Raw genomic sequence first — 15,369 nt, 5'->3', positions numbered from 1 at the left:
ACAACCATCTGTAATGGGATCTGATGCCCTCTTCTGGTCTGTCTGAAGACAGCAACAGTGTACTCACATACTTAAATAAAACTAATTATCCCTTTCTTCCATGCTTCTTTTTTTTAACCTTTTTTTTTTTTTTTTTTTGGTTACTTTTTTCTTCTAATGTGCATAGTGCTTCTCCAGCAGGCTTTGGTTGCCTTCCTCTGCTGTATTTCCCTTGTCATTTACCTTAACCTTACACTGTTCATTGAGCCTTGCAAATTTCTTTTAAATTTCTCAGATAAAACATGTTTTTGATACTACTAGACCTTAAAACATACTATGGCTATTTGTAGAATACTCTCTTACTCCCTAGTCCCCTTCTCCTATTGAACTGTAGGCCTTAAATGCTAGACAGAATAGTCCCACTGAGCTATATATCCCTGACTCTTCTTTTGATTGATAGATTGGGTCTCATGGAGTTGCCCAGGCTTGTTTTTGGTTCTTTGTTCTATAGGCCCAGGCAGGCCTGGAACTACTGATTTTCATGCTTCAGCTTCCCAAGCACTGCTGTATCTGGACTTTCTTTTCTTGTTGCTTTCTTAATATTCTTTTAGTAACATCTAATTGTATCATATTACTAATTCCTCTATTATATTATGCTCTGTGGTCCTCTGAATATATTCTTTTCATGGTGATTACCAGGTTTGGCTGTTAGGAATAATGCTGCTATGAACTTTGATATATGAACACATATTTGAAGCTATTTTCAGTTCTTTCAAGTGTATACATCTAAGAGTGAAGTTATTGGATCATGTCAAACAGTCATTATTTTCTTTTTTTTTTGTACTGGGGACTGAATTGAGGTCATTGGTCATGCTAGGCAAACATTCTACACCTGAGCTATATCTGTAACCTTTAATTTCATCCTGCTTGTTATGATGTTCTTGATTATGTATAATGCAATAGAAAAGCAAAGGGGTTTGGGTTTGTTCTTTTTGTTTTTTGTTGTTTTCCTTACCATGATGGAGCTTTATCATCAGTAGTGATGAGTCGTGTTTTTACAGGTCTGATCAAGACAAGCTGATTTTAATGCTATTAGGAACTAATGTAGAAAATATTTAAAAGAAAGGTTAATATTTAAAACAAGCTTTTCCAAAATGACTTCATGTTCTCTGACATATATGACTTTACCAATCATAATCTATGATGATAATGAGCAGGAGGGACAGCATAAAGCAAGAGTGTAATCAAGGACTTAGGGACTAATTTCTTATCCTGTTTTACTAAAATCTTTTCTTAAAAATAAAGGTGGTATTTTATTGCCACCAATGTTTAAAAGACTACAATAATTTAATAGCCTCTGTCTTGGAGTCCTGAACTGTCATTGATGTATCCCATGATTTTTACTAGGTCATCTAAAACCTTTTTCTCCAGAGCTTCACAGGAGGGACAAAGAGTCAATAAATGTAAAGATCTTTGTGAAGTGCTCTACAGATGTGAAAGAACAAAATGATATTTTGGGGTTGGGGATTTAGCTCAGTGGTAGAGTGATTGCCTAGCAAGTGCAACGTCCTGGGTTCAGTTCTTAGCTCGGGGCGGGGGGGTTGGGTGTGGGTATTTTGTCCATCTACCATAATTAGTTTTCAGTGAGCTACAGATTTAGGTAGCTTTTTGTTTGTTTTGTTTTGTTTTTTGACAGTGTCTAAAAATACTAAAATAACAGCTTATGTCACTTCCTTTCTCTTTGAATTCTAAGTCTCTCAAACTTGTCACTAAAAACACTAATCACATCAAATTCTAACTTTAGGAAAACTTCATCTTCTATTATTTTGGCCTCTGACATTACATTGTCAGATGTAATCAAATGAAAATATAATTTATTATTAGATTTATCTTATGTGTATGATATGGGTGTTTTGTATGTATGTGTACCTTCATGTATATATTGGTACCCTCGAAGATCAGAAGAGGACATCAGATCCCCTGGAATTGGAGTCATGTGGATGATTGTGAACCACTGTGTGGATGCTAGAGTAAGCCAGTAAGCAGCATTCCTTCATGGCTTCTGCCTTGGCATTGTGACCTGGGACATGTTAGCCAAATAAACCATTTCCTCCTCAAATTCCTTTTGACCAGTGTTTTATCAGAACAGCAGAAAGTAAGTTAGGACAAATTAGTAATATTTTATAGATTAGATTAAAAAAAAACTTTGAAATAAAAAAAACCTTTTCTAGTTCTCAAGGCATTACTGGATTTGTAATATGACCAGGCAGTTCTCTGATTTTAATCATTCTTAATCAGGTTTTCTTTAGTTTTAGGTATAATATTGAAAAACACTATAAAACTAAAGGTCAAGTCCTGTTATTCACAAGCTGTATCCTAATCTAAGCATCTTACCTTCTTTACCTCTTTTTCATTTTTGGTTGACTTCATACTAAATAATTTAGATAATGTTGGAGATGACTGTTATTACAAAACCCAATAAAAGATCATATAGATTGCCCCTGTTAGTTTTTGTAGTAGAATCTAACTCAGTAGTTAATTATTAATTAATCTGATTTGGAGCTATAGCATGTTTAGTAATTCCTAACCTTATTATAGTGAATACTATCATTGCTCTTAAGGTTTCGAGGTAGAGGCAACCTTTTTGTTTTTTCTGGCTGATCTAAAATTAGTTCTGTAGACCAGGCTGACCTCCAACTCAGATAGATATCCTCCTGCTTCTACCTCTCAAGTGTTGGGATTGAAGGCATGTACCACCACACTTAGCTCATGGAGACAACATTTCAAGCTAGCTACTGAAAATAAATAGTTAATGATCACAAAAGGATAAAAGGCAATGCCAAAAATAGAGGTATCTGGTAGGGACACTTGGTTTGGGAGGTAATGGCAGGAGGGAGATCATGTTCCAGGACAAACTGAGCTATAACTGTTTCAAATTCAATTCAAGGGGCATTCCAGATGGTAAGAAAGGTATGAAAAGGGTTAAGGGATGTAGCTCTGTGGTAGTGTGTACCACCTAGAATACACAAGCCCAAATTTATTCCCAATTATTGCAAGGAACAAAACATAAACAAGACTTGTTACTATTGTTGCATATGTTTTGTTTCAGAAGGAATTCAATTAGGTGGATACTTTAGTTACAAAGGGTAGGACAGGAGTGAGGTCCAAAATGTTGTCTTGAAATAAATTAACTACTGAGAACTTTTTAAAGAAATTGCTTATAGAAGAGCTTGACTTTAAAGAGAGGAAGAATCTACTGGAAACAGTTTAGAAATGGGAATTTATAATACAGAAAGGGTTCTTGTTTTGGATAATTGGGCAGCTCTTTATAAGATAGGTAGCCACGAAAGGCTATAGACCAAAATGCAATGAATAAAGAACTTAGATAGAGAAGGAATAGAAGTTTAGAATGTGCATTGGTTTGGGCATCTTTGGGTATATCTTTTTATATTCTCCAGCCTGCAAACAAAGGAATAATCTATTCTATGTGAATTTTCTGTAATTGCACACAGCATTCCTTTCTTGGTACAGCTTGCAGTAATTTTCTTCAGACAGCAAGTCTACTAATGGAAAATTCCTAGTGATAAAAGTTCATAAAATTTATTTGTTTTGAGATGGTTACCCAGGTTGGCTTTAATTTAACTGGAGATCTTGTTGGGATTATATGTGTAAAGACATAAGTTTCAAGTTTTATGACTGAGAGCCCTCAGGAAATACAACCCTGAGACTTGATTTATCTTCTGTCTAGTATATTCACAATACATACATTCTCATCCTGTTTGTCAGTCATAATTGAATGTTGTGTTCAATTTACCTTTATTCAATGCCTTCAAAGTGTGATCGTGGTGATGCAGCAATTAGGATATACCAAAGCAGGCAGTAAAGTGTTTCTTGTAAGTAGAAAGCAAAAGTTCTCAAAGGAGAGGGTGAATGATTGTGTTGAGAGCTACAGAAAATGGTGACTGTTGATACTAATCTCTTATACCTAATTTATAGATCAAATTTTAGAGTAGATATGCTTGTATAAGAAACACCAACACTACCACCACCACCCTGTTCTTGTAAATAGAGTTGGGTACTATTTGGTGCCAGGCACTCACTACATCTAAGGTGGGTAACTGTGGTAATTCAAAGGAGCAGAATCCTTGTGATTTTGCTTAGTAGCTTAATGATGATGAACATTCATCAGCTGCTATGTCTTTAGAGCCTTTTGAAAACTAGCTGCTGTACTATTTTCTGGGAGAAAACTTAAAGTTACCTGGAATTCTTTTATTTAAAGCATTGAAGGTTTATTTTCCTGCCTGCTTTCTTTGTAAAGCCTACTCATTCTCTTATAGGAGTACCCAACATTCTATTATCTTCAGTGTCTGCTGCTTTGTGTAGTTGGCAAATATTAGTAGCTAAGTCCTCTTCTCAGAAGATGAGCAGATTTTTTTTTTCAACCCAATAGTGTTTGTTTTTTGTTTGCTTTGTTTGGGAAGTAATAGAATGGTTAATTTTATGACTGGAGACAAACTTCCTGAGTTGAAATCCTCATTCTTTCTCATTAAATGATTTTCTCTGGGCAAGTTACTTAAGCATTCTGTGCTTCAATTTCCAGATATACAAAGTTTAGATACCAGTACTCATTTCAGGGTTTTGTTGTAGCAAGATGTGTATAATATTAGGTAGTAATATTTTTGCCAAGTACTTTAATTGGCCATAAAATAAAGAATAGATTTTGATGGCTTCCCATAGCCAACAACTTGCCTCCCAGAATATCAGACTCTGGGTTTTACATGAGTTCTTTCCTCTTAATTTTTTCCTTAAAGATTAATTACTTTTCTAGTGAAAAAGAGAAATGCTTTATCTTCCTGTTTTACTAATATCCCTTCGCTTGTCCTTTCTCTTGCTTTCCTTCTGTTCATCTAAGGTTTTTAAACACTCTGGCCAATTTTCTCTAGACTACTTTCTCCCATCATCTTCATCATTAGTTGTTTCTCCTACTTCTCCTTCCTCCTCCTCTTCCTCTTTCTCCTTCTCTTCCTCTTCTTCCTTCTCTTTCTCCTCCTATTCTTTCTCTTCTCTTCTTCCTCTTTCTCTTTTCTTCTTCCTCTTTTTTGTTATCATTATTGGAATTTAGTTGCTTGAAGCATAAGAATGTACACTATGAAAAGAAGGCTTTAAGTCTTTTATGTTCAGTATCTTTCTTTTTAAAATTATTCTTTGAATTTCTTTTTTTAGAAGATACCATCATCCAACACCTTCTACCTCTTCCTTTCTGCCTTCTCTTCTGAAATGCCCTGAGACTTTGTGTGTGTGTGTATGTTCCATTTAGGGCTGTGCATACTGTTTACTTTCTTTAACATGGCTTTGCTTATTCAGCTGGTGTGGTACAATCTTACAGAGGAACATGAGTACTGAATCAAAGAGTCAACCTCTCTGTTCATTAGGATATTTTTTCTTCCAAGTACCTCATACCTGTGGGGGTAATTTTATATTTTATCCAAAAAGTGTAATCATCACAGACTTTAGATCCTGAGCATTATTTTTTTAAATATGTGTTTATCTTTGAGTTTCTTCCTATGTTTGCTCTTAAGCATTTCTTTTATGTATTTACCAATGAACACACTTATTAACCCAGATGCCTGTCGTAGCTATGGCTACTTTTGTGCATAGAGGTGAGTGTGACAGTAGGTGATTTGACCTGTATCCTGTGGCTTGGCTTAATTAAATGCCATTATTTTTGTCTTGTTTTTATCTTTATAGACAAACACTTTTTTAGAAAACAGTGTTTAAAGGAGAGACTTCTTGGCTGTCTTGATCATTGCCAGTGAGGCCTGCTTTTTCAGCCTTGAGTAAGACAAGGTGCAAATGAGCTGACAATCTTAAAGTCCTGACTGTCTCTATTGGTTGGACTTACAATTAGCACTCTGCCCTTGGATGAACTTCTAGATCAGACCAGTTGAGTTGTGTTTTGCTTAGCTATAGCAAGGGAGCAAGTGCTTTAACTGTCAGACCAGTACACCAAAGAAAATGACTATCCAGTGTTCTGCAGCATGTGGTTTTTGCTGCTAGTCTTTTGTCTTTTTCTACAATTACAGTCAAAGGCATTTGCATAGTCTTGTTGACATCTGTCGTGAGTATTCTGGATATGTACTTAGAGTAATAAATATTCCTTAATAGTTAAAAAGAATTTGATATAACACAATTTTATCTCTGGTTAGTCATTTAGATTGTTTCTATTTTCTCATTTTCATTTTCCTTTTGGGGATTATGATAAGTACCAAAATAAACACCTTAGTAGGTAACATTATTTCCCTAAGGAATTTCTAGAAGATCTTATGAGCATGTATGATTATTTTAATAACTTGCCTTGTAATATTTTGCTTTCCAAAATAGGAAATGTACTTTTACAGGGCTACTAATATGACCACATACCTCTTTCAAAGCAAGGCTTAGAAATAATGTCCTTGCTTTCAGGTGGGTCTTATTGTGAGGAAGAGGTCTGTAAGATATACAAACTTTATCTAGCAGTAACTATTTCTTCCTAGCTAAAGTTAGAAGGAAAGCTTTCAGCATGTTGGGCTATTCACTTTACAGTGTTTTGTCTTGAGTATGGCACAGCCAACAAATACTTTTGGGTAAGTTGGAGTGAATCCTCTTATATCAGTTGGAGATAGAACTTTCACTGTATTTTTTGTTAAAAAGTTATAGAAATAAGATTAAGCCTGCTGTATATTCTACAACTTTTAAGGGATGTTCTGGAGTCAATCACTTGGCAGAGCTTCCATTTTGTAGTGCTGTAGAGTTTTTCTACTTGCTTCTGTGAGACCTAACCTGGAAGCTTAACATGTCTTTTTTTTTTCTTTTTTCTTTTTTCTTTTGATATGTGGGCCAGGCTAGCCTGGATGGACTTCTCACTAAGACAACTCTCCCAATACCCCTTCTGCCATGTAGCTGCTTGTTTGCCAAGTGGCTATTTGCAGACCTACATTGTTGAACATACTGGCCTAATTCAACAGCATAGATGTTTTTTCTTGTCTTCCCCTTTTCTCTTTTTCCTCTGACAAGTATGAAGATTTCCACTTGTGTGCCCTAAACTTCCTTCTGAATCTCTTCTAAGTTCTTTTGTTAATGAGAGTAAGAACCCCAAAGTGGGAACTCCAAATTCCCATGTAATACGTAGGCAATTGTGAAGGCATCCTAAAGAAGCTTCTGTTAGGATAGAAAACAAGTAACCATGTTCAGGACAAGCAAAGTTATACCACAGAATATTTTATATTTCTTGTTGTTTATGTGTTCCTAATACAGTAGTGCAGTTATGTACTGGGTACATGTCTTTGTCCTTCCTAGTTCACCATAGGCTCCTATCCCAACAGCAGCTTATACCTAGGAGCTGAAGGGAGATCAAAACAAACTCCTGATGACTTTTAGTGTTTTCTGGTTACACCTGGTCAATTTAGCCCTACAGTCAGCAAGCAGTCTTTGAACCTTTTTTCAAGACTGTATAATAAGCATTATAAGTTTTCATGGTGTGTGTCTTTTGAATTGATCTTGTGGTTCTTATTCTAGGGTAACTTTGTGTCTTATTTTTAACAGCGAACATAAAGATTCTGAAAAAAAACACAAAGAGAAAGAGAAAACCAAACACAAAGATGGAAGCTCAGAAAAACATAAAGACAAACATAAAGACAGAGACAAGGAAAAACGAAAGGAGGAAAAGGTACAGAACTTTCCCTTAAGGGGGAACAAAGAGAATTAAGATGTACTTTTATTCTGATTACTTTAGAAGTGGTAATGAAAGTAACTTTGTTATATCTACCCTTGACCATGGGAGTTAAAACTCTGTAGACTTCAGAGTTCTTAGGCAGTACTGTAGCTATTGCCTGGCTTCCTTGGAATGTACTCTAAACTCCCCACTACCTCCCTCAAAAAAGACTTTAGATTCAACATGTCTGAAACTATGATAACCAAATTATTTAATTCTGTGTCGTTCACAATGCAGTAAGTCTATTTTAAACTACAATGTGGATATAAAGTTTCTGGAAACATCTTTCTGTTTTATGGAAAGTTTTGTTTTTGGAAGAAGGTCTAAAGCTTTACTGGGTCTCTTTTGATGAAAAAATAGAATATTCTGGGGATAGGTCTGTACTTAGTTGATAAACTAAGTTTGACTAGCATGCAAGAAGTCTTGTGATTCCTAGCACTAACTAAACCAGTTATGTTTATACATGCCTGTTATCCCAGCACTTGGGAGTTAAAGAGATAGGAGTAGAAACTCAAGGTCATCATCTTGGGTTACAAAGTGAGTTCAAAGTGATCCCCAATCTGGGATGTATATCCTGTCTCAAAAAAGAATGAAGATTCTTGAATGGAAAACTCAGACAATGGGAAATAGAGACTGTGGAACAAGACATCCTTGTATACTCCTGACTTGGAGTCTCCGTATTTCTATGAGGTTGCCAGTGCACTGATCATTTTGTGTCTTTTCAGAAACCCTATAAATAGGGAACTGAAGGTCATCCCCTTGTGTATATGTGTCAAGGTTTTTGAATGATTTGTTTTTTCAACAAGTGTGAAAAAGTTGTAGATGGGGAAACACACACACACACACACACACACACACACACACTAGTAGAGAGGACAGGAAATAGACTAGTTATTTTGGTTTTAGTGGGGTGGGGTTTTTTGTTGTTGGTTTTTTTTTTCCTCTCTCTGCACTGTTAGCAGCAAATTTTTGAGTAATGGATATATATTTATTGGGGAGATTCTCAATCAATTTCACCTAGAATTGTCAAAAAACAGCCTTGGGGAAATGTTTTTAGTTGACCCACTTTAGTTTTGCTAAAAAGAGTCAGTCCAGGATCAAGATGCTCCAAAATACCCTGGCATAGTCTCAGATTCCTGAACCATTCAATGGCTGTGATTATCAGCACAAGACATGAATAGTATTGAGCCTGTCAATATTCTGTCTCGGAGAAGAGTAGAGACTCAAGGTCTCTTCCTTAAAGATTACCATCCATTAATGGTTAGTAGAGAAAGGAGAGACATTTTCTCAAGTAAGATGCCTAATTTTTATATACTGTAAGCAATCCTGATTCAACTCAGTGGGACATCCAAAAAGAATGAAGAAAAGATAAGTCATGGCAGTGGAAGAGACTGATTAGGGAGGGGATCTTTAGGAATGTGGGGATGAGTATCAGGTAGATTAGAGTACCCATATATATACTTGTATAAATTTTATAATGAAACCTGTTGTATGTATAATTAGTGTATGCTAATAAATTTAAAGTCTCCCAAATTGATGGTAATACAGTTGAGTAAGAGATTTTTGTCTCGTTTTAGTGTGAAATACTTTCAAAGCAGTGACTGAGTGGTTATGGTTTTACCTTTCAGATTAGAGCTGCTGGGGATGCAAAAATAAAGAAGGAGAAGGAAAATGGCTTCTCCAGGTAAGACCTTTTGCTATGGCAGCTTTTTTTTTGGGGGGGGGGGGTGACTCTGCATGGTGATGTCTAAGCTTTTCCAACATGAACTGAACTAGCCACCTTGATGGTTCAAAAAAATGTCACTTAACAGTGTACTTGACCTAGGCCAACTTTGTTTTTTTATAGTTCTAGTTAGTGAGACTGAAGAGCATTTATCCAGAAATTTACTAGAAATGGATAAGACTAACAGAGTAAGAATTTTAAAAGTTGAGGAATGTATATACCACAAAATTTGCCATGTTAGCGTATATATAGTGTATGGACTTTTAGTGTGTCCACCTCACTATTCCCCAATATTTCAAAAGAAACTTCTTGGTAGTAATTATGGAATTTCTTAGTTTACAATAAATTACTTATTTGTAATATTGTAAGACATATATAGAACCTTATTGAACTAATTTTAGGGATAAATGTATGTTTAAGTAAGCATATGTAAATGTATATTACCTGTAGTCCCGTTTTTTACACTCTGCACTCCATCTTTTCTGTTTTCCTCATTTTGAGTTCCCTAAAGTAAGTGCCCAAGTCCTCCGAAGAGTGAGAGGATCATTTAAGATCACACAGTACATTCCGATGTCTTCCATGGAACCACAGAATAGATTTCTTAAGGCTTGTTCAAAGCATTTGTCTTGTTGACAGGAACAAAGAGTTTTGAGAGGTTTTCTTCCTTGAGGTTCTTTAGAAAAAGAGAAGCACAGGTGCCTTCTATAGGGATGTTTTACAACTGGTTTAAGAAAACAGAATAATAAAGTTGAGTAAGCATTCTACAAAGTACCCTAGGAATTTCGTTTCTTAGATAAATGGGATTTATCTAAGGCTCATGATGTCTATCTTTGCTAAGAGATTATGCAAGACTTCTTAAACTAAGATATGAATCGATCATTTGAACTTTTCATCATGGAATAACTTACAGACTTTGGATTTAAGAAGGTCAACTCTTTGCCTCTGATTATCTTTGCTGGCCTCTTGTCAGCAGTGAGGTGTGTATGCTTCACTTAAACTTTATCTTGGATTTTTTTTTTTAAAGAACATCTTTGAAGTTTGGTAATTCACTACTTGCTTTCACACGTGACACTTAGGATGGAGCATTAACTTTGAACCAGTGGATGTTGTGTGTTTCTTCTGTATCTCCGGGGCTTTGTAATTGGGTGAGAATAGAAGGAGAAACAGCTTAAAAGTGGCATTTGGGGATTAGGGGAAATATGCTGGAATAAGAAGAGTTAATCTCTTTAAACATTCAAATTTTGCAAGGAAATGGATATAATCCTTTTAGAAAGAAAGTAAGATACATTCATTATATATTATCTATACTATACTTCATGCTGTGAATATATTTTATAGTTGAAACTAGATACTTATTTTTCAGATCCATCACTTCATAGATGATAGCTTTATTTTGGGAGGTCTAATTAGAAGAGATGTATCAAGCCAAGATAGGAAAGAACATTCCAAGGTTTCTGAGTGTTTGTCCCTGTCATCCGTGATTCTTCTTCTTTTCTTCCTCCTCCTACTTTTCTTCCTTGATCATCATCTTCACCACCACCACCACATCACTGTAAGATAGCTGACCTACATGATCCCCTGTCTCATTGTTTGTGAATAATGGAGTCTTCTGAAATTCGGAGTGGCTTGAACTCATATATAACCAAGACCTTGACTCCTGTTCCTTCTTAATTGTTGGAAGTGTTGAAATTACAGACGTTTGCAACTGTTCCCAACTTATTTAAAAAAGAAAAAGTTAGATTTAAAAATTTACCTGTATGAATGAATGTTTTATTTGTGCACTAAGTGCATGCCTGATTTCCATGGAGGTAAAAATAAGGTGTTGGATTTCCTGGAACTAGAGTTATAGATGGTTGCAAGCTTCCTAGTAAGTGTTAGGAGATAAATCTGGATCCTTTGCAAGAACAAGTGCTTTTTATGAGTGCTGAGCCATCTCTCCAGACCCCCAGTTTATTCTTTCTAGTTAGTATAGGTTTCATAATGTCATTGTACTTTGTTCATATATTCTATATAAATATATACTTAAATCTAGACTCTGCAAAGGGAAGAAAATGTGACATTCTTTTTTTTTTCTTGCCTTAAGCCTCTCTTCTTCATACTCACCTTTTATTTTCATGAACATTCTAAGATTTCTTTTTTTTGTATATGAGTATTGTACCCTCATGTATTTCTATACACCAAGCCCATGCCTAATCACTACAGATGTCAGAAGAGTACATTGGATCCCCTGGAACTTGAATTAACAGATGTGAACCACCATGTGGGTGCTGGTACTTGAGCTCAGGCTTTCTGGAAGATTAGCATGTGCTCCTAACCATTGTGCCGTCTTTTCATCCCCTTTCATGCCACATTTTTAGAAATTGAGGTTTCTTTGCATAAGAGAGAAAACATGGTATTTGTTCTAAATTTTCCCTGTAGTTGACATGTTTTATTCTTTGTGTCTGAATAAAATTTTATTGTGCATGTGCCATATTTTCTTTATCCACCCATCTATTAATTAGTATCTACACTGGTTCTGGATTTAGATTGTTGTGGATTTACAGAGACTGTGTTGTATGGTATACTCACGAAGCTTCTCTTGGGTATACGCCCAGGAGTAGTATGGCTGGGTCATATTGTGATTCTGTTCTTAGGTATAGTCCTCTATAGGATTCCCATAGTGGCTGTACTAGTTTTACATCTTCATTAGCATTTTTTTTTTCTTTTTTTGTATCACTGTTTATCACTGAAAAAATTCAGGTTAGGAACCTGGAAGTACGAACTGGTGCAGAGGCCATGGAAGGGTGCTGCTTGCTGGCTTGCCTGTCATGGCTTGCTCAGCCTGCTTACTTATAGTGGTCAGGACCAGCAGCCTAAGGGGGGCCCTCCCACATCAATCACTAATTAGGAAAATGCCCTACAATTGTATCTTAGGGAGGCATTTTCTCGGGTGAGGTTCCCTCCTTTCAGATGACTCTAGCTTATGTCAGGTGAACATAAAACTAGGCAAGGCACCTACTTACTGTGTTATTTAACACAATTCTGACATTCTAGTAATCAGTAACTAGCTGTTTTGTTTTCTTTCTCTTTAGTCCACCACGAATTAAAGATGAACCTGAAGATGATGGCTATTTTGCTCCTCCAAAAGAGGATATAAAGCCACTGAAGAGGCCTCGAGATGAAGATGAGTATGTACTTCTTTCTTTTTGATTAAAGTGGAACATTTCAAGAAAATTTAATTTGAAAAGAATGTTTGTTCCAAAAAATTGAAATCAGCCTTGTTCATTAAGGTTGTTTATGGATGGATAATGAACATTTGATATGTGTGTGGATAGTAGAATGTGTTATTCAGCTCTAAAGAAAAACTTTTGTAGGAATATGGATGGATTTAAAATGTATAATATTCAGCAAGGTCACATAATCTCAGAAAGAATAAAAACCACATTCTCTCCTGGAATCTACTAATACTTTGAAGAAAGAGAATAGGAAAAGCTAAATTAAAAGGGATGAGGACGTACTGTCTGCATTAATTATGAAAGAGGATATAAAAATAATTGTTTTTCTACTTCTGATTTATTGATTATTCTCCCCCCCCTTGATAGATAAGGGCATAAGCTACATTCTATACTGAAAATGTAAAATTGAATGAAATTATAGAACTTTAGTTATAGATATAATTATAGAAATTATAGAACTCATTTTGAGTGCCTTATATAAATATAGATGTTCATTGAGCTATAGCTAGTTTTGGTCTGGTAATTTGGAAGAGTTTTTTTATTTTTTTTATAATGAAGTTTATAAAACATTTAAAGATGAATTATAAAAGAGAAGAGATACTTCAACAATTTTTAAAAAGAAAAGGCCAGAGCCAGGCATGATGGCGCCTACCTTTATTCCTAGTATTCAAGAGGCTGGGGCAGGTGGATGGATTGCTTAAGTTCTAGAACAGCTAGGGTGCAGAAAAACCATGTCTTGGGGGGAAAAAAAACAAATTAATTTATGGGTTATGTGGGGTTTTATTTTATTAAAAATACATATTATTATAGACATTTCAAATCATACATAATTAGTGAAGGGAAATTATTTTAGTCCCTTAGAAGTTTTTCAATTTTATACCACAAGTAAAGAAATTTTGGGTTAGGGATATAGCTCAGTTAGTAGACTACTTATCTACCACACAGAAAGTCATATGTTGATCCCAGCACCTCATAAAACTGGGTGTAGTAGTATATACACCTCATATACCAGCATTTAGGAAGTAGAGGCAAGAGGATCAGAAACTCACTCATTCTTGACTACATAGTGACTTTGTGGCTAGCTTGGGCTACATGAGACTATACCTCGGTTCTCTTCTAAGATCTGTTCCTTTGATATATCAGAAAACCTTCAATGTATAGAGATAGTGAAGTTGATATTTTTATTTAAGACTTATATTTACCTCTTCTATTTTACTAGTTTGATCATGTAGCTTACTATATTCTAATAGTCAGAGGACTTAAGATAGAATGGCTGAGGCTGTAGCACAGTTGATAAAGTGCTTACCTTGCAAGCATGAGAATCTGAGTTTGTTTCAAACCCACATACACATTTCAGGTATGATGGAGCATGCTAAGGCTGGGAAAGGGTTAGGGTTAGGGTTTGCCAGCAATTTAGTTAGTCCAGCTTAATTAGTGAGCTCCAATCTTCTGAGAAACCATGTCTCAAAGGAGATTGAGAATGTTCTTTAGGAGGACAGTACAAATTGTCCACTGGCCTCCATGAATATGAGCACTCAGTCATATGTGCATATAACATTTAGAAATCAAATATATTGGCTACACTTATAGCTTAGTGGTTAAGAGTGCTTATTGTTTTTCCGGAGAAACTAAGTTTGTTTGTCAGGCAGCTCTTCATAGCATTACATTTATTGGTCTCCAGTCTGTTTCTGTCTGTCTTTTAGCTGTATTTTATTTTTTTATGTCTACGATCCTGAACATGTGTATGTATACCACATGCATACCTGGTACCCACAGAAACCTAAAGGATACATCAGATCTTCTAGAACGGAAGTTACAGATAGTTGTGAGATATTTCATACGGGTGCTGGTAACTAAATTGAGGTTCTCTACAAGAGCAGCCAGTAGTCTTAGCAGCTTGAGCACATATCCAGACCTTAATCTCATCTTTACTATTGTAGAATGCCCATTAAGAATAACATCAGTCAAATCTGCAATGGACACTTCAAAGGTTTGGGAGATCCTAATCCTGTAGGTGAGAACTCTTGAGTCTTCGTTACATTAACTGCATATTCATGTTCCCCTTTCTAGTACTGATTATAAACCTAAGAAAATTAAGACAGAAGATATCAAGAAGGAGAAGAAAAGAAAACTAGAAGAAGAAGAGGTTAGTAAAAGTTTTTGAGGCTTATGTTTGTATAAAACAGCCCTAAAAACATGAGATTTAAAAAAATTTTGTGTGTGTGCGTGTGCACCATGATGCACATGTGGCAGTCAGAGGAGTTCAGAGAGAAGTCGACTCTCCTGGAAATTGAACTGGGCTTATTAGGTTTGACAGCAAGTACCTTTAACTGCTGAGTAATCTCATTGGTCCTAAAATAGCTTTGGAAGCTAAATGAGTTTTAGAAATATTTCAGTTTGTTGTAGTAGTAAGAGTGGGGAAAAGTTTCACAAGTTGTGACTGTGACACTGAGTGTGCCAAGATTTTGAGGTATCCAGAGTATCAGCCACCCTTGAGTCTACTCTTTGTCTATTCTTAGCTTGTGTTGATACTGATAGAGAAAATATGCCACCTGTAGGTATGCAGAAAAATGTTCATAAACATTTGGTTTCTCAACTCTGAAGATTCTGTTTTGACAATATTTCATGTTCAATGAAGCGTGCTCTTTCCTCATTTTAAATAACTGCCCAAATTTAAAGTCCTTTAATGAGTTCCCTCTTGG

At 35.6% G+C, this 15,369-nt stretch overlaps 1 protein-coding gene across 1 annotated transcript in view; it reads left to right on the top strand.

Annotated features, from left to right (window-relative positions):
• TOP1 (DNA topoisomerase I) overlaps window positions 1-15,369 on the top strand; it is a 76,390-nt gene that overhangs the window by 23,215 nt on the left and 37,806 nt on the right. The window contains exons 4-7 of the mRNA XM_080925645.1: window positions 7,561-7,684; window positions 9,358-9,413; window positions 12,524-12,619; window positions 14,738-14,813. Of these exons, the coding sequence (XP_080781771.1) occupies window positions 7,561-7,684; window positions 9,358-9,413; window positions 12,524-12,619; window positions 14,738-14,813 (352 nt within the window). The remainder of the gene's footprint in view (window positions 1-7,560; window positions 7,685-9,357; window positions 9,414-12,523; window positions 12,620-14,737; window positions 14,814-15,369) is intronic.

The sequence above is a fragment of the Micromys minutus genome, assembly GCF_963924665.1.
Source record: "Micromys minutus genome assembly, chromosome: 11".
Taxonomy (NCBI): domain Eukaryota; kingdom Metazoa; phylum Chordata; class Mammalia; order Rodentia; family Muridae; genus Micromys; species Micromys minutus.
The sequence above is the reverse complement of the archived record's forward strand: the minus strand, read 5'-3'. Positions and strand labels throughout refer to the sequence as shown.